This window comes from Solenopsis invicta, chromosome 12, assembly GCF_016802725.1.
Source record: "Solenopsis invicta isolate M01_SB chromosome 12, UNIL_Sinv_3.0, whole genome shotgun sequence".
NCBI classification, from domain to species: domain Eukaryota; kingdom Metazoa; phylum Arthropoda; class Insecta; order Hymenoptera; family Formicidae; genus Solenopsis; species Solenopsis invicta.
In genome coordinates this window covers 19,456,198-19,483,357 of record NC_052675.1, presented here as the reverse complement: position 1 = coordinate 19,483,357, position 27,160 = coordinate 19,456,198, and the positions used below count along the sequence as shown (strand labels likewise).

The following is a 27,160-nucleotide window of genomic DNA, read 5'->3' as shown; positions in this document are numbered from 1 at the left end:
TCGTGACGGTGCACTCACTGCAAGCTCTAAAGCAGACGAATAACGTCACAACGTACTCTAAGCGGCACTGCCGCAATGCACCCTGAGAGCGCGAAAACCAGGTACCAAAAGTAACATCTAAAACCTATGTGTAAAGTACCGTTTCACGACGTTTTTAATTTATAAACTTATCACATTATACCAAAAGCACCCTCTGGTAAAGGCCATATATTTCTTGATTCATATTTAACTTTCCTACTCATAATTTAGAGTAGTGAACCTATTTAACCCTTAAAATGTTATTCCCAAAATTGCAAAGATTGTCTTAATAAGATAAGATAAAATCAAGTAAAAAAAAAAATTTTTTTCGTCTAGAAAATTGCACAAAGCTTGATTTAATCTCTTGGCAAAACGATTACCGTTCATGTGCAAACTTTTTTTTTTTTTTTTTTTAAGTAAATTGATTCTTCGTTATAAAACTTATGTAGATGAATCGCGTCATTCGACTGATCTACGAGGGCCCGCAAATTCCGGACTTACACCCAAAATTTCTACGATATCTCCTCGTTGTGCTACATATACCAAGCAGTACTTTTCCGTCAGACGAAGCGCCGAATCATTGTACGATATTCGTTCCGTGTTTGCGTAAAGTTCATCAGAAACTGACATTGGTTTACCTGAATATTAAGTAGTTATTAAAAGAGATTTGAATACAACGATGTCATCAAATGACATCAGAATGTAATAGCAAGAAAAAACTTACTGCGGCCAATGTATTCATAAACGATGTAATCATCCAGACTGGAAAATTCGTTAGAAAAGAGACCTATCCAATCCCCATTACTCGGGACAAAATCTCTCTGCAATTTGTAAGATATAAAATTGTCCTCTACGGTACAGTCTTGGAATTCCACAATTTGATCTTCTACATTAGGTCTGACCTAGAAAAAAAATTTGCCCTTCACACACAAAACTCGATAAAAAAAATATACAGTAAGACTGTGTATTCTTACCACTATATCGAACTCTCCAGTTACAGGTTTATGATCCGAAACACTGTAATCGGGATGACTCTTGTAAGTATGCTGTACAGTGTTAATTTTTATGTCGTCGTATATATCTGCCGCATTTACTTTGTATAAAATTCTGTCGGTCCACGATGGTCTACGCCTATGTGGCAAATAATTATAGAACATATCAAAATGCTATTTTCATTAAAAAGAATATATATCAGTATTATATTTAATTACTATATTGTCAGATTTATCAAAATATTAAGATATAATTTACCTGAGATCAAATTCCTGAGATTCAAATTCATATTTGTAAGTAGGCGGGAATGTGATGCTACTTTCATTTAATTCGGCAAAAGCCTGTTGTTCCTTCATCACTGCCCTCAATTGATCTCTTTTCAGAAGTTCCTCTAATTGCTCCTTCTTCACTAATAAATTTATATCCGCAGCGCTTAATTCCTCTCCATTGAGCCGAAAGTTCAAATCACCGATCCAAAATATATAGCTGCCAAGAGAGACAGTATATTACACATTACAAAGAATGTAGTTAATTCCATTTGAACGATGTTCATACTCATGATATAATATCCTCGATGTGTATGGAGCAGTGAAAGTATGATCTGTCACAATGGTATTATAATCCGCAACTCTATCAGCTAACAAGTGGTCATGGGGAGTCAAATGCGTATTTACTACGCAAACGCTGACTCCGTAGGCGTTCATTCTTATGCTCACCGCACCCTTGTTTCCCTAAAGATAACACTGTTAGTAGAATAACAATTGTCGTCGTTGCACTGTTTCCTTACCCACATGCCACCAAAACCTGTTTTAGTGTATTGAGCTTCTATCAATCTTAAACGTGTCAAGTGCTTCCTCAGACAAAAAGCATTTAGAACGAGTCCCTGCATTCGTTGTGAACGTATTTTAATATAATCATATTTCTTCAGCACGTCTCTGCAAAAAAATCTTAAATGTCAGCACACTTAATTTTCATCTCCTAAATGAATATACATTGAAAAATTATATATTTATGATATTTTAATTAGTTACTTTACATAATACAACCTTGTGCAAAAGTATCAGGCACCTTATAATTTTCAAGTTATTTTAAATTGTGATAGAGGCAGGCAAAAATAAAACTGTATATACACTTTCGCACAAGGCTGTAGACTTACCTGAAGGCTTTAGTCCATGGATCCTCGAACAGTATATAGTCTAATACTATATTTTGTGGTTGTGATTTAACTTCTTGTAAACTAAAAGAATATATTTTATTTTATTTATATAATAAAATTATATATAATAGATCTGTTACATATGCAGAAAAGTGTTCTGAATGTACCCGACGAAATATAAATCTGGCCATAACATTGACTTGTCGCAAGGTATAATGCCTAAGAGCTGATGAAGATCCTGATTGGGATCCGGGAATTTCGTAGCCACATTGTACGTCACGAAGAAGATTCTATGTAGCGTGAAAAAAAGCGCGTTAAGTAATATCTTTGTGAAATATAATTTATGACAGTAGGAACGTGTTCCTAGAACCGGTTATTCCATCGATTTACCTGAGTCGTTCCACTGGACACGCCATTTCGGGGATCCTCGATGACACAAGAGGCAAGGGGCAATTCGACGAGGAATTTACGTAATACGTGTAGCTACGAAAAGGGATTCACGTCGCGGTGACTCCGCACGACGCTGGAAAACACATCGTCCGCGCAGGTTAGGAACTTATACGCGTCACGTTCTCGTTCTTCTTGCTTTCACTCGCGGTTATATCGGCCGCGAGAATACTGTCGCACAGCGAGACCCTCGTCGCGTTTGCTGTCGCGTGCAACATCTGGTCAGTTGGTCACGCGAATCTAGTACGACGGTGCATCGTCTACGAAGCCATATTGTTGACAAGTGTGGAGGGAACTGGAGGGAACTGGGCAACAGGGCAAAACTGGGGAAAGACAGTTCTCTTCCCCACTTCGCGAGCTTTCCCTACCACGATTGTCGTTCCACGTGACATCTGTACAGTTGTACCTTGCAGCTGCACGCACTGCTGCTCAATCGATCGCGATCGAACGCGGCGATTGTAATTGCAGAAAATCAATTGCAATTTGAATTCGCGCGTCATTTATATATCAACACACGTATCTCATCGATGATTGATGGGTGGTGCTAGGGCGATGGGCCCGGGCCCTGGGTGAGGCCGCTTGCAGCGGTAGCGGATATCCTATTGTCGTGTTCTGTGCCATTGTCTCTGGGATGTACGCGTCGATTAACATTGTAATTTAGCTAAGATATATACCGGTTTTTCTGTAATTCCTGGTATATATTACGTGTTTTTTGTTGCATTTTTCTTGAACCTGCATCAAGAGAGAACTACAGTGATTTATTGATTTTTCTTCGTCGTCGTCGCGATCTCTGAACTTTTTGCAGCAAAGAGATGAGATATTCAATTTAGTCCCGTATCAGCAGATATATTGGTCGAGTTTTTTAATTCATTAGCATTATGCGCAAATGCAGCTTTTACAGAACAAAATTGCATTTGCGCATAATGTGATTGATCAATCGATGAATTAAAAAATTATATGATGGATTTCTTCGCGAATCCGGACTGTTCAATTTGAATAACTTACCCCTTTCGTGTGCTTGATGGGACATATATGTCCCAATCCTTCAAAAATTCGTATTTTTCACAAAAATAAAGAGAGCGACGTCTTCCCGCAGGTCTATTCTGTAACTTTTAATAACAGTTTTGTTATCGTTATAACGTCGTTGTGCAATTTTTTTTACCATATATTATATTTGCACAATGACGTTGTAACGATAACGAAACTAGTTGAGAGTTACAGAATAGGCCTGCTGGGTTCATTTTAAAGCTGAAGGATAGGACTCTTTATATAAAAACAAAAATATCAACACCCTTATAAAATAGTTTCATCCCTTGATCTGTATACCTCGTTGAATATTCGTTAAATGAGTTGAAAGTGAAAAATCCATTTGTCTTCTACAAAAATCAAGATAGTGAAATTTCTCCAAATTTATTTTGAAGACTAATGAAACGGTTATATTAAAAAATCGCTACTAATTTTAAAATACTAAATTTTGTTGCATTTACATGTAAGTTGATATATATATATATATTTTTTTTTTGAGATTGTTAAATTTGCAGTAAAAGTTTCAAAATTAAAAATGTTGGATATAATGTGGCATCAAATGTTAAATTTTATTGAATTGTGATCCGCCGTTTAAACTTTGAAATTTTGATTACAAGTTTATAATTATAATCAGCGATCCTAAAAACCATTACTTAGACGTGAATTAGATGCTCATTATTTTAGGAAAAAGTGAGGTACGAAGGTTTATTAGCGATCAATACCTCGTCATGTAATACCTGTTTTGTTAACGTGTGTAGAACTATTAATTTCTTATCTCTCGACACATGACGGAGAGAAAGGTCAGGGACGAATTATAAGCAATTTTGAATTTAATCGTCACATATCAGTCAATTTTTTTTGTTCCTCCGGAGAGATACATATTAAATTTCTTTGATGTCTATTTTTATCATATAGATTAACTTTAATCTCGGTTTAATTTATTTCCCCATCTTCTTTTAATTCTTATAATAAGAAAAAGATATAAATTAAAGAAATTAATCTACATTGATAACAATAGACAATGAACGCCTATAGAGAATTAATTAATTAGTGAATTTGAAAAAGTATGTAAAATTATTTTCAATTTTTCTTGTTTTATTCTTATGTAGCGTCCGTTATAGATTACTGCCTACACTTTAATTGTGGAGGAGGATTTTTAAATCTGTAAATGCACTTACAGTTAGAAGAAACGGCGCGCGCGAAAAGTAACGTTCAGTCGGTAAAAAAGGACAATTTTAGCATCCCCTAACATTTCGTTTATACATATTGTATTATCATAATACATATTGTATTATATTCGGCACAAAAGTTTAATCTAATTTGATCGTAGTCGTCTTCGAAGAGTTGATTTTCCTCCAAAGGTCTAAAATTCTGACGCTCACAATAATCGTAGCATCATTAAAAAACGATCTTCATTTCTCGATTAATTGAAGAAATGGTTAGCACAAATATTTTTCAAACATATCGTTGAAGAAATTTGTCCTCAAATGATGATGATGATGATGATGTGGAAAATAATGTTTCTCGTATTAAAAAAAAATGTATCGTAACATTTATTGCGTTATTCTGGAGGCACGTACACTTTCAGTTCGAGTCTCTCTCGTATCGGTGATCCGCGGTACGCAGAGGCGGCTCGTTTATTGCTCGCGGCGATCTGCAATTGATCGCGTGTGCGTCTCTGGCGGGAGATACACACTCCCGCGTGATGATCGTTCGAGCTACAAAGAAGTACGTAGAGTCGCTCGCCAAGTCTGATAACGGCAATTATTTACAAGTAACGAGAGATCAACAATCGCGCTCTTGTCCGTAATCTAATCTTAATACGCGACACGCATATACATGAGTCTTGTCATCGACGAGATAAGATTCGCCTCAGTACATCATTCCGGGATGGGCAGCCCTTTGAAAGAACACGTTGGGATTGGCCGACAAGGTCGTGTAGAGATTCCCGGCGTCCTCCGGTCTCAAGTACATACCGGGTGGCAGAACGAACGTTTCCATCGGTCCGTGCACATCTGGAAACAGGGAATCTGGAATAATATTGAGTGTTTACTCGTTTTCTCTGAGCAATTAATTTATAAAAGAGAGAATCGAGACTGGATAGGAAAACTGGAGCGAACCGCCCTACGCATTGCCTTGATTTAACGCGGGTCCACCGTATTATTATCCAGTATCGATCGGAGAGGCGCGCATCCGGTCATAATCCCGGCGTTTCCGTGCCGCGTGTCTAGTGGCTATCATTTTCGCCTCGCGATAATAAATAAATTGCAGGTATCGAGATGTACGCAGGAATCGAAAATGCATTGTGCATAACCGGAGCCCTCGTTATGCTGCACGCGTTGAGCGCGACTATAATTTCAAATCGTCGGCGTCTGCTTAAAGTAGGCCTCGTCGTTCACAGCTGTCGTTACAAGATGATTACGTAAATTCGTCTTTGCCTTGACACGTGTAGCCTAATCTGTAATTAAGCTTCTACTTTTGATACGCTCCTAACATAGTTTACTATAAAAAATTGAAGAACATTTTCTCTGGAGAAATTTGATAAATTTGCAGATATTATGTTGCATTTTTTTCTCACGAGTCTTTTGATTAATGTTACTTTTTCCCATGTAAGTATTTCTACATGGAGAAAATATCGTAGAACAGAAGAGAAAAAGAGAAATGAAAAAAGCATAATTATATGAGAATTTATTTTTATAATGCTTTGTTGAAATATAACGACTTATAGCCTGTTCGAAAATGGATTTGGTTATTACTAATAAAAATAATGCAGTTAGCAGAAGTGAAAATTACTGGCGCTGCGTTTCGTTTCTTCCACCAGTAAAACCAGTAGACGATCCTAAATAGTCTAAAACGTTATAAAGATTTTCAGGTTTAAAATTGCGGACATTTTAACGTTACCGCAAGCTTGTGGTAACATTGCAAAAATCTTTTGTAACTTCTACACAATATTACAATATTGTTTCAATGTAAAGTTTATGCAATGTTTCTTTAATCTTTCAATGCTGGTTATGATTCTAACTTTTGCTTTTTATAACAAATATTATATTAATGGTTAATATTATTAAAATATGAATTTTTTAATTTTAAACTTTTTCTCTTCCTTTTTTCCTTTCCTCTTTTCATCTTCATCTTTTTTCCGTATTTAAAAACTCTTTTCTTTCTTCTCCTGTCATTTTTCATTATTCTATCTTTTTTTTTTATATCCAATGTTTTATAATATCTATTCATCTATTATATGTGATTTGTCTGAAAGACAGAAAAGAAAATAATATTTTATTAAATAAATTTTTATTTCTGTATTAAAATTTCCAAATATTACACCTAATCCAGCGGTTATTAAAAATGTATTATTTTTTTGTGTATATTCGCTCTCCTACTTTTTTTGTGTTTTATTCTTTATTTTAAACTTTTTTTTACTTTTCTTTGTTTTTCTTTCTTTCAAAATGTTTTTTTCTATAACCCTTTTTTATACAAATAAATTTTTTATCTTGGTAAAAAGTTAATAAATTAAAGTTTATGTGTTTCAAAAATAACTAGTTAAAGTTAAAAATTATATCATTTAAAATTAACTGAGTTAAGTTAAAAGTTATTAACTTTATTATTTAACTTTTAATTTTCTAATTACCCTATTCTGCAAATGAGTTACGAGAATTTGTAATGCAGTGTAATGCAAGAAGATCTATCTAAAAGTCGTCGTAGGAGTCTCGCACAGCGAGAGAGACTCCGTTTTCTCGAGGCGCGCGTGTTAAAGTCCCGCCACTCGAGTCGTTGACCGCACGTGCGCGTCGTCGGCCGAGAAGAGTGGGGTGGCGGCCCAGACAGCCGAGAAGAGTGGGGAGAGACGGCCTAGACGGCGAGCACGTGCGCGACCATGTGCGGTCAACGACCCGAATGGCGGGGCTTTAACACGAGCGCCTCGGGAAAGCGGAGTCTCTCACTACACGAGATATCACAACGACTTTTAGGGATATCTTCTTGCATCGCACTGCATTACAAACTCTCGTAATTTATTTACAGGGTTGGGTAATTAAAAAATTAAAAGGTAAATAATAAAATTAATAACTTTTTTATTTGAGATCGTCTACTAGTTTTACTGGTGGAAGAAACAAAACGCAATGCTAGTAATTTTCACTTCTGCCATTATTTTTTACTTGTAATAACCAAACTTATTTTTGAACAGAAGGATTATAATATTTATTACTAAATAATAAATGATGTAATACTCTCATATTAATATTTATATAATAACAGCTGATAATCAATTATATGCAGAGTTGTATAATAATTAGTTAAAAAGCTAAAAGTTAAATAATAAATTAAAAAAATTAATACCACTTAACTTAATTAATTTGAAATAATTTAATTTTTAACTTTAATTAATTATTTTTGAAACATGTAAACTTTAATTTATTAACTTTTTCCTTCAAGTTAAAAGTGAAAAAGAAAAAAAATTATAAAAGAAAAATTATAATACATTCCTACATAAAAAACAATATTTTTTTGTTATTTCATGTAAACTTAATTTACAAATAAAATATTAAATTTGTTTGGTAATCTGTATTATAATTGTTCTGTATTATAATTTCCAACTTTAAAAACTTACGAATTTTTAATTTAATATAAATAAAATGTTTTTCAAAAATTAAATTAAATTAATTTTATTTTAACATAACTTTCAACTAGTTAGTTTTTTGATCGTGTAACTTTTTAACATAACTGAAATAATTTTATAAGCCGTATAAATTTAACTTAATTTAAAAAAATACATTATCTAAGCCAATCTTGCTGTATGTGTTTCTGATTACATTAGCAAAAGTTACAATATATTCTATAAAAGATTATATTGTTTTTTTAAATAATGCCACACATAAAAAATTATGGATTTGAAAACAGTCTATTATAATATGTATATAACAGTTATACGTTATAATTAGATATGTTATATATTGTATTCACAATTTTTTGTTAAAATTGCCATATCATTATCATTATCATTAAGTTTCATGTATTGAAATTGTAAGATCTTTTTCTTGTTTCAATGAAATCTGATTATATTTTAAATTATACAATAAGTTAATCGGAATGATTGCAATAATCCTTTTGAAACGTACATTATGAAACGTATATAATATATCAAATGAAAATATCTCGATTTCCATCGCGTACGTCGCTATATATTCCAGACAAGGGTTTCATTGTTATTTCTACTAGGATATTTTGTTCGTGTTTGCATTTGTTGTGCTACGCACTGTGGACTAATGGTAAAGGAAGCTTCTGTCAGCGAGACGTCGTGCCTCGCTTAATGAGGGTCGTGAACCAGCTTGTGGCGTTCCCGGTCCGAGGAGGCTAGCGACCTTCGGCTCTCTCGTAATCTCTCGCACACGTTTCACGCCTTGCTTGTAATAATGAGCCCGGCAAGAAACGCAAAGAAATCCGTATCGTGTCGGGAAATGTGCGTGCAACTATCTCTAACATCGATATCCGCGAGAAAATCCTCGCGCTTGTCGGGAACCGTTTGTCGAATCCTCGGGCGAAAGTGGCATGTTTCTCGATTTCTCGAAGATCCGACGCGAGAATCACGCGGCCTGACGGCCGTGATGTTGGCGTATGTACGCTCGTTACAAAGTGTGCTACGTCGTTCCTCGCTGAATGGACACGCGCGCGCGCGCAGGATCTTTAACGTAAATGCGTATCGCGCGTGGGTGAAAGTCATCCAGATGTGATTTACGATCCAGCTATGATCTACGTCTCATACGTCGTGTAGTACGAGCGTGTGCGCGTGCATTTGAGAAATGATCGTGGATTCGCGTCGATGGGAGACTTCTCGTCTTCCTTTTCTTTTTCTTTGTTTTTGTATTATTTGCTCCTGGCTCATATCTGTAACACATTGAGTAACGGAGTGACCTCGTTACAATGGCGCGTTCCCTTCGAATAGAGCTGAATAGGATCTAGAAACTCACGCGCGCGCGCTCGCTTTTCCATTATGTGTCTCTAGAAAGTGTGAAACTCCCGCTTACAATGTTGTTCTCTCCAGAGGGAAATATATTTGGAAACTCGAATTCTCTCTCGGACGAGGAAAGACGAGGAAAGGCCGCTCCACGCGCGTCTCCGCGAGATATCGTTCGTCCGTAAGCGAGGAAGGCGGTTCACCGCGATCATTCTATTCCACCTTAGCCGCCAGATTTTTGTCACCGTGGCGTTGACGTTTCACGAGGGCATGTGGTCCAATCTAACGGGATTTATTCTCCCTCTTCCACGCTTCACCCGCGTCTCCAACATCACGTGAAGCGAGAAGCGATTGACCTCCGCCTCGGACTTTCTTCCTCTCCGCCTCTTTTCTCCGCCGCTGCGCGACCCCTTCCCCCGCTTTTCCTCCCTTTCGTTCGTTCGCACCTCGAGGTGAAGGTCGTCGAGGGCGTTAGCGTGACGAAGGAAAAGTTTCGGGCCAGGAAATGCGCGGACAGGAAATGTCGAGATTCTGCGGATGTACGCGCGATACCGACGTGGAAGAGAATATATGTTTAAACTAAGTCTCTCTCTTAAGTTAAAGATAAAAAATATACGGAACAAATTTTGCGCAGGACATTTGGATGACGCGAATGCAAAAGATAAAATATCTCTAAATTCTAATGAAAGCTTCTCAATTGAGATGTTTTCAGGATTGCAAGATATTATGGACGTAATTTTTGTTAAACGAAATAAAAAATATAATTAAATCGATATTGGAATTACGTGACACGTACACAGATTTTCAATGTAATTTATATAGCGCATCTGCAAGTATAATCATGATAAGAGAATATATATGAGTCTCGAAAGTTTAATTTATACTTTATAGTCTAAATATAATAATTAGAGAAATTCATGTTATCAGAATCAGATTTTGTCACGCGAAAGTAACACTAACTCAAAACTGGTTAATCCGAGAAATCTCTGACTTTATCATGCAAATGACTTTTGATATTTTATAATAGTACCATTTACATGTTTTTTTTTATTAAATTTTTAAATATTTCTATTTGGCTTTCGTGACTCAATATTTTACGGAAATATGATCGCTTAAACGTGCTGGGACATACATGTTCCGCGAGACGTGAAAGAATTAAGATTGTTGCGCTAACTATAACGTATTCGAATCGCTTTTATCGTTTGCCTCGTCGCAGACCTGCCCGCGCCGTTGCGTGACGCGAAGGACACCGTACCGTAACTGGTGAAAATGCCTGTCCCAAGAGCATCTACGACGGGGTCTTTGCGCCGCGATACGTTACAGGGCAATGTGCAACAGGGTAGTTGTGCATACGGCGGCGTAATAATAATCGGTCGACTAATTTTGAAAATAAATAATGACGGCTTACCGTCCGAGTATATGGGACTTCCTCCGTGCCTGCAGGCGCTGCATCCGGGTATCCCGGACGAGACCAGTGCGACTCGATCTATAATTAGAAGTTTCCACGTTACGATATTCTCAAGGGGGAGGGAAAGAGCGATTACGCGAATTACGAGGCCATTACCATCTACTCCAGAAACCGCCGCGCGCCGCGCGCCGTCTTAACCAATCGCCAGTTAATCACGCTTGATTTAAGCTCACCGTCTCTATCACCGTGGTTGCGTTGCGAGTTAAAGGGACATTGGGTTCTCGATCGGATTTAAGCGACACTCGATCGCGGCTCGATCGTTAAGTAGCGCACATTCGCGCGCGATGCATTCCCACGCGCGCGCGGTTATCGTGATCGCGAGAACGTTTTCGCGTCATCGATCGCGAGAATTGCCGCTCTATTTTTTTCAAGGCGATGAAAATACGCGTTCCGTTTATTTACTTTCTCGTTTACCCATTTATTCACGTTTCACGCGCTGCCGAGCCCGCTTGCGGTCGTGACCGCATTTCCGTTATTCGGCGCGCGCGATTACGTTGTCCGCGCTTTTAGCGCGGCTACCGCGCGGTGACCTGAGGATATCTGCCGCCTGCGGATATCGAACAAACGAATCGGAACGTTGCACGCTGCAGCTCCGAGAGGCATATAATAATCGCGTAACGTGCGTGCGCGGCGAGAGAAACTCGGATATTCGGATAAGCAAAGAGAAAGAAAGAGAGATCATCGCGATAATATTGTTGCGCATCTTCTGCTCGACGCGTCGTTATTGCGAACGGCTTCTCGGTATTCTCGGTGTTTACTTAAAATCCGTGTTTACTTAAAAGGCCTCGGCAACTTACCGGCGCTGTGATAATGCATCTTTCTCTTGAGGGACGCCTCCGCGGGCTTGAAGTGAAAGAAGGAAGGCGAGTAGCCGCTACCGGGGAGAGAGCTGAGGGCGTCGTCGCGATCGCGAATGACCGCGGCGGGTCCTTCGCGACCCAGGGCGGCCAGCTGGCGGCCCTTCGGCAGAAACATCGTGAGAAAGACGAAGAGTGACGTGGCGAGCAAGCCGTAAGCCAGCCAGGCCTCTCGATCGCCCTCGCTGCCGGCCGCGAACGTGCCGATGCCGCTGGAAATCCAAATCGGCAGCGAGAGCCCGACGGCCAGGCCGATGAAGGCCGCCTCCCGATTATTGTCCCGGACGCCCCGCGCGCGGATCGCTAAGCATGCCACTGCTACCAACAGCGCTCCGGGATACCTGCAATTTGCGTGGACAGGACGCCTTTCGTTTACTTGTATAGTGAAAGTGGATCATTGGGATCGTCAGGTCGAGAGTCGCGTGTCTCGTGGATAATAATTTACTCAAACAATTTGACCAACGTACTCTCTAAATCTGAATCAGTGAAATCTTACTGATTTCCAGTACTATACTTATAACTGTGTACTTATAACGATCAATGATTATTCACTGTTTTTCGGTAATTCACCGAATACTTTCATTGACCGGAATCAATATATTGTTATTGAAAGACAGTGCATATATCATTGAAATCCAACTATTCATTGTATCGATCTTTCAGTAAATAATACACTGATTTAGAGAGATGGTCACGATCGATTCGATTTGTCCCTCGAATTGGGGAAGGAAGAGAAGTTTACCCGAGGGAAGCCACTATCTGCCCGAGCGGGGTCCTGCAGGAAGTGATGGTGGACGACGACGAGCTCTGGCCCGTAGCTTGCCGTGGCGTCTGCTGCTGCTGTTGCTGCTGCTGTTGCACCTGGATCACCGCAGGTGGTTCACCGTAAAACCATTGCCCGACAATGGCCACCTGCACCAACACCGCGAACACCAGCACCAGCGCCTGCAGCATCGAGAACCGAGACAAGAAAGGCCCTTGCACGATTACACTTCCCTTCTATAAGATTCACGCGGCCGTCTACCCCTGATGGTCGATCGCCTTTAATTAAAGGTGAACGGCCTGCGGTGACATTGCCGGTGCGGCGCGCGTTCTTTTAACGCGTGACGTCAAACGCGCGTGACATATGAGAAATAGAATGGCACACTCAACGCGAGGGATGCGTGTGGAAAAGTTGCAAGTTTCAAAAGCGAGCGTTCATCCATTAGAAATTTAATCTCTACTCTTATATTCTCTTTCTTAAGGACACGAGAAGATTATAGATACAAGGGCTATAATTACATCGTTAAAATCCTATTAATGTCACTCGCGCGTATCGGCCAGCCACTGCTTTCCTTTAATCAAACATTTCAACGGCAGTGTTCTTAATTACGCGAAATGTAATTACATTTCACCGGACGTTTCATCTTGTCAGCCGCGAACGGACCGTCCCGATTTCGTTCTTGCTCGCGAGTTTTTAGAAGAGTAGCCTCTTCTCCACCTCGTACAAAGGCGATTCACCGGCGAGGCGCCGGGGTAGGCGGGGTAACACGTCGAACGTGAAAAATGGATGTTTATCCTGTGGGGAGGAGGCCTCCGCAGGGCGAGAAGCGCATGTCCTGCCACGCCTGTCATTCAGCGTGCGCACCAACACACCGTCGCGGTAATTGCCTCCGTGGTTTTTCGCGCGCGCGCACGCCTGTAATTAATCGTCGCGCGTACGGTACGATGACGCAACACAAGGGAAAAAGGGAAGTCGAGGGGAGAAGGATGATGGGAGAATCCGGGATCCGTCCGCGACGTACAAATGGCCGTGCGAGATGAACATCCGGATCGGTGCGGGTACGACGGAAAAATCGACGGAGATCGTCGCTTCGCTGCGCGGCAAGTTTCTCCGCGGGAAAAGGCGAATAGAATGACGTTATAATTTATATTTTTGTGCCTACTTTGGCTAACCGTCTGAGCCTTATCCAAGGCTCGTCTTCCGCGCGTTTTCTGAAATTATTTTCAGCCACTCCTTCGACCGACATGAATTTCTCGATATCGTTTTAACTTTCGATTCTCTAATACGCTGGGAGGCTATTTCAGTTTCAGACTTCAAAACGATATTTTTTTCTACATAATTGTTTGCACGAAAAACAAATCCAAAATATCTTTGGATCTCCGTTGCTCATTAGAAATTACGGCATCGAATTTCAAGATGCAAAAACGAATATTAAATCAATCGATAACTCGCTCGTGGTTCTGGGACAGTCTGTACATATGATCGCTCACCTGATAAGGCGCCGGCAGGTATACGCCGCTATTCAACGAGAGCAGGAAGACGCATTTGACCAGCAGAGCGGCGAACACGAGGGCAGCAGGGAGGCCCACCAACCGGAAAGCGGCGCAGGACAGTGGATTTTGACTGAGGGAGGCAGCGGCCGAGAGACCCGCCAGGAGGAAGAGGCCGAGAAGCAAGGCCTGGCCCAGGAACAAGTGTCGTCTGTTCGGTGCCGTTGCTCTAGCCTGGAACAGTGTCAATAAGAGTTTGCTCAGACTGATAAAAAAATAATTATTTTCTCTAAAAAATAATCTTCATGATAAAATTTCTTTTTGTTTTTATGTACGTAGAAAAGAATTAATTGATCTCAAGTTGGGGCCGTTCTAAAGTTGTACTTTTGCCGTATTATACGTTTACATTTAAAATACAAAATGCACTTTCGTCGTTTGATACGCTCGGGTGGTTTGACGCGTACTACTCTATAAGATGCAAGAGTGCATTTTCAAAAGCCCTGGAAGTACCGATCTCCATATCGCTCTCACACTATTAATTCCGTAAAGAGGATCGAGACGCGAAATGCGAATCGTACGGAGTGGACCGTAACCGCTCGCGCGTGTCATAATTATACGCGGATTAAACTTGAAGTGAGCTCACGTGGAGCCAATGTTAATTTCTCCAATTAAAATAACCGATATTCTGCTTTTCGCCACGACTCGCTTCTTATATTAAAAAATAAATCATTTCTTTTTCATATCTTTTCTTTATGATATAATAAATAAATAATAAATTAACAAGAATAATGCATGGGCCAGCATGAGCTTGAGAAAAGTCGGTCGTCTGTAGATTCGCGAAAAACACAATCGGGAACCGACTTTGTCTTAAAATGGAACTATTAAGGAAATTGCAATAAATTCTAATCACTTATATTGCTACTGATGATTAAGAACAAGACTTTTCTGAAGAAAATGAAACAAAACCGATAAAAGTGGAACGCGAGAATATATGCAAAAATTGCATTATTTGCTGCTTCTTTGTTTTAACAATATGCATACAGAGAGAGTGCATACACTGGCTTATTCCAATTTAGACGTTGTTTATAAACATGTACGCTATCACGTTTTCCCCATTACAACGTGAAATAATATTTTTAAAATTAAACTATATAATCTCTTCTTTGATTAAAAAATTTTTTGTTTACGTTAATTTTCTAGTTTACTTTTCAATTTTACTACGTTACTGCAAATAAACTTTTTAAAAGTAATGACATTTTTTATTAATCATTGATTTAATTAATTTTAGTAAATTCTAATAATACATATAATTGGGCCGATCTGGATACAAAGCTCGGGTCGAAAAAAATTTACTAATTCAGCCTTGTGGTTTTCATAAATTCAAATATTAAACGAAAAGCCTATTATTATAGGTCAGAGCTAGATCTTACAATTAGTGCTTAAGACCGAAAAGTTATTTGGTGCGTAGTTTTGTGAACTTAAAAATGTAAAATCAGACAACAAATATCAGCACTGAGATCTAGTTGCGACCTATAAGACTTTTCGTTTAACATTTTTCTTTTCACATATCGGTCGATATTCTCTATTTAATATGATTTTCGTAAATGGTTATACATCATATTAAATATTAAATTTTAATTTTGTTTGTTCGATTATTCTCGATTTACTTTCTCTCGTGTGGATTGAAATCCCGAATTTCCGACATTAATTAATCTGACAGCGTTAGCTATAGCTTGGCCTTTCTCGCCGAAAGTGCTCAGTGGAGCGCGTCGGAGGGTGCGACCGGGAGAAAACCGGCGCCGGTTTGACGTGAGCGTAAACTGGGCCTAGGTCTCGGCGAAATTCCCTCGGTGCCTCGGTTACTGGAGCTTGTCGAAACGAAAACGATTAATAGTAGTGGGTCGGCGGGGAGAGGCCGGCGCGCGATAGACGAGTTCTTTTCCGAGCTCTATTAATCCCGCGGTTGCGCGATCGCCAAGTGACAAGTCTTGCCGATGTTTACGCGTTCCATTTCACTCGCAGTTTCCTCCTCAACGTCGCTCCGCGGTCACACATTTTTCGTATACGATTGACGTGAAAAAGTGAAATTAAGACGTCGCGAGAGCGAGCGAGCGAACGAATGACAATATTTGTTACGCTTCGGAATAAAATTGACAATAAATTCTGATTATGATTATAAAAAGTAGATTTCTAATAAGACGTGCACTAGGCAGGAATTACATGGATGTGTGGACTATGAAATAAATCGAATGAGACGAAATGGATTGAAAGGTGGATTTGCGCGTTTAAGACAGCTATAATTTAGTTTAAAAAGAAAAATCATTAGTAGATAAAAAGAAGAGTATAAAGATTCTTAAACGATCAATTAATCAAATAATATTATTTGCAGAACTCAATTATGAAGATACATAATATTATAGGTCATATCATTTCGCGAATAAAATTTCGGTATAATCATAATCTATTATAAAAGTATTTAAGAAATATTTACAATAGAAACAAGAAAAAAAAAGAAAAAAAAGTTTATGTTATTCGTCCTTTATTTCGGAGGATAATTCCTTTCTCTTCTCGTAGAAATTGAAAGTTAGAAAGAGCAAAGAAAGAGATAACATTATGTATTAATTGTTAAAAAATTCCGGACCTACCTTGAACAAGACGAAGACCTCGAAACCGGCCATGAGGAGCATCACCGCGGCGCTGAGCGCGGCGAGCGGCAGCGCCCAGGGCCGTTGCTTCAGCAGGGACTTCGGGGTCGGTCGCATCTCTACCTCCTGGCTCTTCCTGACGCCCGGCGGCGTCCTGAAGACCGTGATCGTCCGGTTCGGTGCCGGCACGCTGATGACGCTCGCCACGCTCGCCAGGCCGTGCCCGATCTCGGACGGCACCAGGAAGAACTCCGTCGAAAGCTCGTAGTCCCGAGAGCGCGGGGCCCGCGCCATTGCCGCCGCTGTCGCCGTCGCGATTCCGCTCGATGAGCCCAGCCAGCCGGCCGTGGCCGTGGCCCAGGACAGGATAATCGGACCCAGCCTCATTGCGGCATCGGCGGCTGTTTCTGGCTCTCTACCTTTTTGTTTCTTATTCTGTCTTTTTTCTCTCGCGCGTGTACACGTCCGTGAATACGTACGTGCGTGCGTGCGTGATCGTGGTCTTGATCGCGATCGTGGCCGTCGCCGTCGTCGTCACCGGGACATCACGCACCGTCTCCTGCGTGCGCGCATCCTTGCAGTCACGCACCCTTGCTCGTGGTCTCGGTTAGGGTTCACCGGCTGCGCCTGTAAAACCAACTCGTGATTAAATGGCACTCGCCGGTTAGCATGCCTGCAGCCGATATCGGTCCTTTTAGTCCCTACACGAGTTCTTAATCAGTTTACGTATTTCTGCGAATAGGTGAAATTTTTGTTGAATCGCGAGATTCTTCGAACAATGTTTCCTATATACAATATATATATATTTTTTTTTTACATAAAAACGGATGTAAGCAGTATGAGCAAACATATTTGTAAAGCTACAAATATGTTTATCTATCATTCGACATAGTTTTCAAGTTAGAAATGTAATTGTCTCTCAATGTGTTGGATCAATTACGTGGAATTCACTTAAAACTGATTGAAAGGCAAGCCGCAACATAATTGGTAATTGTTAGTTCGCTGCTCTTGATGCTCAGCATTTGCGAAAACCGACTCCGGCTTCGTCTCGTGGGAGGGGATCTCATTAACGGAGGAATGCCGGATCGCATTAATGATTTATGATTCCCCTTCCGCTACGCTCGCGTGTCAAATTCGTTCGTGTGGCTCGGCGTGTTTACGCCCGAGCCTTTCGAATATTTTCAATCATATCATCCCAGTGCACATCGAGGCTATCAGAGACGCGTATCAACTTCTCTGGGACGGATCACCACCCGATGTGGCTTAAGCCGACCGTGAGCCGTGTTCCGGGTCTTTACAGGCCGCCGTATTACAATAATAACGCGATATTCGACGGAGTCACAACCGAAAACGAAGGAGGGCAAAGAGATTAATGGATCCCCCGATGTTAATGACCAATTAGGCCGCGCCTCGCTTCTAACGTCGAATACAAGCGCGTAACTTGACGAGCGATTCGTATACTCTAGCGCCGTTAATTACAACGTCGTTAATTACGTGCGTGTTCAATTGCGCGCGGAAATTGTTTAATAACCGGAGGAGGAGTGGGCGCGCTGTGGCATTACTCGCGAACGGATACCTGGGTTCGTATGTATAATACATACTTATCACCGGGACTAGCCATGAGTAAACCACCGCCACGCACTCGCCCGGTGTAACGCCATTAATTATTACGAACAGGGTCAGCCTCAGTAAGTAGAGTGAAGCACGGACGGAGTGAAACAGCCTGGCGAGGATCGAGCGAAGAGTCGAGCATCGCGACAGACTCTTCGGTTTCACGTTAAAACGGAACAACGGAGGATCTGTCCATGCGTCTCGTTCGATCTCGAATCTCGATCAATGAGGCTTCGATCGTGGCAACAATCTGTATTAAAATCAATCACGGTTAATCACCAATTAGCACTAGTTTAAGAGTCACTGCATGATCCGATTGAATTGTTGTAACTGATCGTCGTGGATTTAATAGGGAAAGCACATCGTAACAATTTATCTGAGGATATATGTCCGTACATATATCGCTAAGAAATTCACCTATGTCAAGTTAATTATTTATAATACTGGAAGAATCTCGAATCTTATTTTATTTGAGAAAAAGAAGTTCTCCAACAGAGAGGACTCTTACAGGCTCTTCTTGAACATCGAACTTCTCTCGCGTGGTTCTGCCGAATTATTTGAACTCATTCCTTCCAACCCGATCACAAGCGGTATCCTAGATTTGATTCTCTCGTCACTTCCAGGATTCTCGTCCTTTCGCGCGCGCGCGCGCGTGCGCGCACGTGTTGCCTCGATCTTCTTTTCGTTCGAAGAGCGATAGAACTGAGACGACGCGAATTAAGCGATGGTCTCTGATCGCCGAAAACTTTAGCCGGGATAACGAGACGCTCGCGTGATCGGTGGTCAGCGAAGCGCACGTCGTGAATGCCGCGCTCTTACTGAGCTCGGCGCGCTGGCATTCGCGATGGCCAAATCGAAAGCAGACTGGAGTCAGTTCCGTTCCGGAGGTGAGGCCTATCCGTTACAGAGAAGTCGGGGAGATGGTGATGACGATGCAGAGGCGGCGGTGGTGGCGACGGTGAGGAGCAGGAGCGGATATTGAAAAGAAATTCCATCTCCGACGACGCACCGGGGTTGCGATTAAATAATATCAACTCGGAAAGGGAGGATATCGTTGTAAGACGTATGAAACAATGTCAGTTACATTCTTATCCAGGGATATTTGCACAGCAGCAACGAGTGAATTGAATCTGTAGGACACTTGATTGACTGATTCAGAAACTTTCTCATATAAATTTATCGATATTTTGGGTTAGTTTGTTAGTTTGTTAGTTTGATCCATCCTAAATAAATTTGGTGGTTAACTGAAGGAAGAAGTTATAAGCATGTTGAATTATTTCAAATATATGTATAATGAAAAATCTCATATTATTTCGAATAATGAACTTAAAAAATATTTATAATGCTAAGTAACTCTGATTCTCTGCTATAGAAAACTTTTATTTTGAAAAATTTTAGAGAGTTTAAATGTTCAAACATTTTCGAGGAAAGATTTTTTTGAACATTTAAGATTTTCAAGAGTTTCAAGATTTGATATTTTTAAGATTTTGATGTTAAGGCTTTTGAGATATTCGATTTTGAATAATTTTTTAAGTAACTCGAATCCTGATGTGATTAAATTGTTAAAAATTTTTCAACAATTTTAATCGCCATAAATGTAATGAAGATTAACCACGTATGTATGCAATTGCACAGGATTGCGAATTACTTGCTACACCACAGTCCGATCCGCCCCTGCTGAGTAGAGCAAAGGAATCGGGAAGAGAGAGTGAGGAAGAGTCCGAAAGAACGAGTGGGAACGAGCCAGTGGAGCTGGTCCTTCGACGTCGAGGACCGACCCCGACCGGCGACGCATTTACATATCTCACATGTAATAACCTCGAAAAAGTTTTAACAATGGCCCGAGGTTCAAGCGAAAGGCGAGAAGGCCGAGAGAGAGACGAGAACTAAAGGAAGCGGGGTTGAGAAGAAACGTTTAGCAAACGAACCGTCTGAAATCTCAAACAATGACAGACGGAACGTTTGCGAGGGCAGATGCTCGCTAATCAAAAGCTTTCCATGGAATTCTATCAATCAGATTAAAACTATTTTTCAATAAGATTTGTTCGTCTTTTTAAATAGGCAGACTGTTCAAAAATTAAAACAGTGTATCCTCTATAAGCGTTACAATATTCCTAGAATGTTGTAAACAATTGAAATAATATTAAAATAACATTCCGAGAATATTATTCAATTTTTTAAATATTACTTTAATATTATAAAAATATTGTATTAATGTTATATGTCTGCTTTATACGTCATATATTACTTCAATATCCGTGGAATATTATGAAAATGTTCTACGAATTTTTTTTTCAAAAATTAATATGAATTATGCATAAAATGTTTATAAACTTTATAATTATTACATTTAAAAGTTATAATATTCTTGATAATTGAAAATTATTTATTTCTCATATTTATATAATATTATCAGGAGTGAACGTATAACCATTTAGGAATATTATTTAATATTAAATAATATTGTAGCACTTATAGAATCAACTTTAAATTTATTATTGAGGAATAGTTGTAAAATTTTGTTTGTCTTTTTCGATTAGCATAATTTTATATCAAATCACAGCTTAATTTAAAAATTCTCCAAAGTGCCATATTAGCGCGCTACCAGTATTCTGATACACCGATCGCGTAAAAAGCACGCAAAACTGCAATCGCCGTCCTGTCTAGAAAGGGTTGGGTCGCTCCCGTAAAAGGGGGGAAACGTATTTCGGTGCTTCGGTACTTTCGAAGACTCGATATTTATGTTTCCTGCCAGTTTGCCGGTGATCCGTAACATTGTTGCGCGATACCTACGCTGTTTCGGATGTCCGCGCGTAAGCGTGTGCGTGGGGGAAGAAAAGAATAAAACGCGCATAAAAATTCGCCGCGTAATTCCCTCTCGCGTATATCGCGCCGTAAATCGGCCCGAGAAAAAGGGGGGCCCGCGGTTAAGAAGCGAGGACCCGACAACCGCAAAGGTGTACTCACCGACTTCGCGTTCGAGTGAAGCGAACGAGCGTGAGGTAAAAAACAGCGGCGAGAAAACACCGAATATATATATCGTAAGTAAATCTCACAACAATAAACACGCTTATTTTCACAACCAATTGTCCTTGAGACTCCCGGTTTCTCCCCAAAACGAGATGGCGCGGCGCGAAGTTGCTGAAGCCATATAGAAGACTTCCTTTCTCATTGAATTAAATTACGTCTAAATATGAATACAAACGTACCGCTTGAATTTAAACATGTTAAAGATATTATCACTTGGGTTTGTATAACATTAAGCTGAGTTCGAAAATTTTGTGATTTATAAAAAATTAAATATATAGTATAATGTTTTTCTTAGAAGCACACACACACACACTTGGCGCCCATTTTTACCTTTCTTTTGGAAAAGTTTTAAATTACGTCAGTGTAGTAAATGTGTTACAGGAAAATTATTCAATTATCTATTCGAATTAGGTATTAGTTTCGTTTTAGTCGTCAAATTTCATTGTTGCAAAACTGCACATCCGATCTCAGAAACAGTTTGCATTTAATTTTGCGAAAGGGAGGAAAGTGACGGCGGCGACTTTGTCGCGGGAGAGGCAAGAAACGCGAGGTATGTTAGGCGCTATTACGGCATGGCCAGAGGTGGCCGACGTTGTACGTACATACGTACGCACGCACGTACGTACGAACGAACGAACGAACGTACGGTTTGTCCGGTTTTCGAGACAAAGAGTTCGTCGAACTCCAACCGTTCGATGCGGCGCGGCGGCTACCGAACGCGCGCCGCGTGTACCGACTCGCCGTCGTCGGTCCGCGTGACGTGCGACGCGTGCACCCACGTGCGATCGTAGCGTGCGCCGTTCTCGCACGTGTCACGCGAGAGAACGCGAGAAGGAGGACGCGAGAGTGATCGCGGAAGATCGAGCGCACTCCGCAATGAATCAGCAGGACGAAGAAACGTAATTATCTCGAGACGAGGAGTAATGATTGAGGTGCATGCGCATCCCATACTTGTCGTCTATTACGAAAGAATTCAGAATTCGGAGGCAATTGAGAAATCTAAAAGTGGTTCTTTAAAGGAGAATGACTTCTCTCATACATACAAACAGTCAGAAAGAGAGGTGGGGAGAGAGAGAGAGAGAGATTATCTTCTAGAGTGGTAGTGTCTGGCCACACCCGGCCACTTTCTCCGCCGTAGCTAAAGTCTCATTCCGGCACCGCGAGTTACTACCCCTTAATGACGCAAGCTGCCCACGCGATCTAGCGTGAGGCACGTAATACGCTTTCGTTCTGGACAGATCCGCGAGTGAGGTGGAAACGAAAATTACAGGGCGCGAGAAGGAGTAATTAAGTCGCCGGTTGCGGGCAGGTAGCAAATTACCCGATCGACCCTGACCGAATTTCGATAGAGAAGTGCGAGATTTTTGTTTGAGCACTTTGCGGAAAATTGCGCTGAACCCTTGTTTACGTGTTACTTTATACCTTGCATAATATTTAATACGGATCATAAATGCACCTGTGCACATAATTAAAAATAATGCAAATAAGATTACTTGTCGAGTTCATTTAGAATCACTTGTTACAAGAAAAATAATTAATTGCCGATCTCTGGCTAGGTAAGGAAAGAAAAATCTATACTTTGAATATAAATTCTCATGTACAGACTAATACAAAATATACATTTAATCATAGATTTTTTATTTTTGTCTCATTATAAAAAATTTGTCCAAATATATTTCAATACGTGTACGGAAATTCTTTTTATCATGTATAATGCGTATCTCGGTACCATGATCACAACGGGCTCAAAATAAACAGGTAATTCTTTATTCAAATCGAATCGTATTCGCTGATAATCTGTGACGGCCAGACACGATGTTACCTCAGCGATGATTTCCGACTGAAAGAAACGGACATCTCACGACGTCGCTTCATTCCGCCGTGCGAAATTCCTTCCTGCGCCTTAGGGGAACCCTAAAAGTTGCAGTGTGTTGGACCACGGGCATTTCTTCCCTCCCATTCTTCCCTCCCTCTCTCTCTTCTTTCTCTTCTCTCTCTTTCTCTCCCGAATCACAGAGTGGAGTGGAGTCGCTTGCAACCGGTTTCAACCAACTAAAGCTAAATAAAGGCATGCACGCATACGCACGCATGCACGCACGCACACGCTGCAAGGGTAGGACACCGCCATGTCGTTAATTGCGCTCTCGAAAAAGCTGGCTCGCAGATTGTTGTCGCGTTATCGTCGACTAAGACGGTCCTGAGGATTCAGCAATGCTCGCGTTATTGCGGAAACATTCGCTGCGCGCGCAGATGAAGAATGCGGTAACGTTTTGAAGGAAGTCCCGACGTGACGTGCCGTTAATTCAACGTATATAATTATAAAACATAATGATAGGAAAAAATTCGGGATTCCGAAGAAGAGGCTTGTTATACCGTGCAATCTTCGACTTCGGTTGCCAAGATCGTAGCCCCCGAGCGGTAATAGCGTTGAGCGAGCGAGGAAAGGGATCTGGCTCCTTAGGCGCATCCTTCCTCTCTCGTAACTTAACCCTTTGATTTTCCGTCCCTACGACCTGCGCAATCCATACGTGCGCCACGGGGTTTGATGGGGCGTCGATAAATCGAGATTTCCATCGCAATTCATTTGAATATAAATCCGACTGTCTACGCGCTCTCCCTCGCTTACTATAGAAGACTTTTGCAGGATCGGAAGGGAACGATAACGCTAAGGACGTGCGAAGAAGTGAATGGGCGAAGACAGACAGACTGAGCGTTTATCAACGCGTTCAGAGTAAGCTCTCTTGAGAACAAATAAAATAATATAGAAATCAGAAAAAATACAGAAAGATAAATCAGAAATAATACAACAGAAATAATAGAAAAAAGTAAACTAAGAAGTAAAGAATCACGTAAGTGAATTTGCAAATAAAATATAAAACGAAAGAAGATACATGAAACGCGAGTAAAAATAAAAGTAGAAAAAAAACACTATATGAGAAAACAGAAAGAGAGAGAGAGAGAGAGAGAGAGAGAGAGAGAGAGAGAGAGAGAAACAAAAAGCAGAATCTTCTTTTTTTGTTGCGTATTCGCGGTAACCGCAAATCGACTGCGACGGTTGGTCGTGCTGGATTCATGGCTTTTTGGTGGTTTTATTCGATGGGTCTTCTCGTCGTCCTTTCTCTCTCTCTCTCTCTCTCTCTCTCTCTCTCTCTCTCTTTTTCCTCCGATCCCTCGTCTCTCTGTTCGGCAATTTTAATGCCCTCGCGCGATGTCCACGACTCGGGCGGTCCTCTTGAATCGATGCGCCGATCATGCGAGCGCGAACATGCCCTGACGAGAATTCATTCGGACGATTTCGTACGCGCGACCGCACCCTCATTTGAAATTCTATCGGCCCGCCTGCCCGCCGACAAGAACGAGGAAGATCAGCAGCATCTACGGTCCACAGGATGCAGCTGCGCCGCGTAACGATCTCGTAAAATTTCGAAATGGTTATTCGCGGTTGAGCTGCCCTTGGGCGGAATTTTTTTGTCGAGCGAGATTAACCTGGCACGCGGGGCGGATGAAAATAGACAAATAAACGTATTACGCATAATTGAAAAATATATTCGCTTTCGTCGGAACTCGAGCCTTGACTGATCTTTGTAACCAATCTTTGCAGTTAATTGATATTGTCAAGTATACATAGATCGAGGGAAAAATATGAAAGAATCACGTGCTTCTGTAATAAGAGCAATGCATTATAAGATAATGATTATTATAATTTTGCCGTATTAATTTCTACTCTGCTGTGTATTTCTCAAGACGGCGCAACTCCCCTAACGGAACATGATATACAAATATTCTGTTTTCATACGGAATGTATGAATAATATCTATGATATGCTCAGAATATTTTTATAACATCTCTATAAAATATTATTTTTCGTACATCGTCAGGATATGCTCAGAATATTCATATATATTTATAGAATATTTTTCGTACGTTGCCAGGGTATGCTAAAATTATGATAAATACACTTTAGCATATTCCAATATTGGTTTTAGGCGTTTTAGCCGCGTATTATGTGCGCGGCATCGATGCACGAGAGAGCGCGGTGCGCATTATTCAAGAAAGTTTTATTAGGCCGGCCAAGGCCGAAAGCTCGCCGCAGAGCCCGCATCCGGAGAAGTCGACGAGAGGAAGGCGTGTACCGTGCGCACGAAAGGGTCGTCTTCTTATAACCATAAATATCGCACATAAATGCATATAGCGCGATGCTCCATAAATCCGACGCCGCGCCGTTCGCCGGCCGAAAAACGAGTCTGCGCGTTCGCCACGAGGGGGTGTCTGTAATTAAACGTGCGCTGTCCAAATCCGCGTTATTAGCGGATACATGCACGCTTGCCCTTGCGGATTTTCCAGCAGCGAAACGATCTGTGTGTGGCTGTCGGGTGAGGTCGCGTACAAAGCCGGTCGGCCACACACGTTCATCCTCGATTTTTTCAAGCTCGATCGGAGAGGTTCCTCACGGTCCACACGGACGTATCGATTCGTGGGACGCGTTTGACGCGATACGGGCCTTCCTTTCATGTACAATAAAACCTCTGGATCGGCGGGGAGAATAGGAGGAGCGAAGGGGTGAAGGGAGCCCGCACGGGTGAGCTCGCTGCCCGCGTGTCTACGCGCGCTCACGACGGGCTAACGATATTTATTATACGTCGGCGATGAATTATGGGCCGTTAAGTTCGCCGTCGTGACGGGTCGGAACGGGACGGGACCGAAGCCCTTCTCGGCTTCGCGAGTGCGCGCGAGCGCGCGTAGCGAGCTGGCATCGCCACTGCGGCCTGGCCGCCCGGAGGAAAAGCACGCGGGATGAAGGGGAGGAGAGGGCTTGGGATGGCTGCACCGCGCCGCGCGAAATGAAATATTTATTCCATTACGAGACGCGCACAGCCCGTATTGTAATGCGCTGAACCGTGCTGCGCTTTCGCGAACCGCGCCGTCCGTCGGCGAGTCGGGTTATCGCGATGCGTCCGCAAAGGTGGCCGCGAGAGAGACTGCCCTTGTCCGATTATCGCACCGATTTCTACGTAGTGCGTTTGCCCACGATTCGCCTCTCTCGCGTCACGCGTCTCAAACTCTTTATAAATTATATAGGCACCACTCGGAAATAAGCTAATGTGAACCGAATCGTAGATGTCGGTGTATGAAGCAATATTGGAAGAAGCAAAAAACTTCATGCACATATACATAGTGTTCTGCTATCATCAATTATTTTAAAACAAAAATGTAACTATAAGATATTAATTCTGAGATTTACATCTTACTGTGTGTTGCGTTCTTTTATGCACGAATGAGAAATGGAGGATACGAAGAAAGTGGGCAAAATGCTCTCTGCACTGCTGCACAAACCGATATATGTATATTCTTGAAAAGATTGTTACCACAACGTGCTTGCATGGGCTCTAACGCTTGCGTCTTTGTCTACTCACGTCACTGTCTGTCGTGAGTTGCGTCATTATTGTTAAATGATGTGCGTGTCGCGGCGTCACTATGATTGGTCAATTTTCTCTTTTAATACACAATATATTGTAACTAGTCATTTTTTTTTTAATTTTAAACTCCTCCCCTACTGTGCGAGTAACTATAATCATATATTTAAAAACCGTAAAAGACTGTAATATTTTTACAGTTTATCTTTTCTTCACTAGTCAAGAAATTGAAATTAAAATCGGGATATTCGATGTTTTATTAAATTGTAAATTGAACTGAAAAAATCTTTCG

General features: G+C 41.1%; 2 protein-coding genes across 4 annotated transcripts; both read right to left on the bottom strand.

Moving 5' to 3' along the window:
* Window positions 1–390: 390 nt before the first annotated feature.
* On the bottom strand, window positions 391–2,967 carry LOC105202570 (inositol polyphosphate 5-phosphatase K). Its single transcript, XM_011171146.3, has 9 exons — window positions 2,558–2,967; window positions 2,335–2,457; window positions 2,168–2,248; window positions 1,799–1,946; window positions 1,567–1,742; window positions 1,270–1,497; window positions 993–1,149; window positions 743–920; window positions 391–656 (listed from the first exon to the last, which is right to left on the bottom strand). Exons 1-9 carry the CDS (start codon window positions 2,581–2,583, stop codon window positions 478–480), a joined length of 1,296 nt encoding a protein of 431 aa, XP_011169448.1. The 5' UTR covers window positions 2,584–2,967; the 3' UTR covers window positions 391–477.
* Window positions 2,968–5,169: 2,202 nt separating this feature from the next.
* On the bottom strand, window positions 5,170–19,290 carry LOC105202571. Of its 3 annotated transcripts, none has more exons than XM_011171147.3 (7): window positions 18,933–19,290; window positions 16,814–17,440; window positions 14,169–14,402; window positions 12,658–12,860; window positions 11,856–12,256; window positions 10,999–11,076; window positions 5,170–5,670 (listed from the first exon to the last, which is right to left on the bottom strand). In XM_011171147.3, exons 2-7 carry the CDS (start codon window positions 17,198–17,200, stop codon window positions 5,513–5,515), a joined length of 1,461 nt encoding a protein of 486 aa, XP_011169449.1. In that variant the 5' UTR covers window positions 17,201–17,440; window positions 18,933–19,290; the 3' UTR covers window positions 5,170–5,512. The 3 variants fall into 3 exon arrangements, with proteins under 3 accessions (XP_011169449.1, XP_025991876.1, XP_011169450.1); XM_026136091.2 differs by having other exon boundaries at window positions 5,170–5,655; XM_011171148.3 differs by lacking the exon at window positions 18,933–19,290 and adding an exon at window positions 18,415–18,893.
* Between the last annotated feature and the right edge of the window lie 7,870 nt (window positions 19,291–27,160).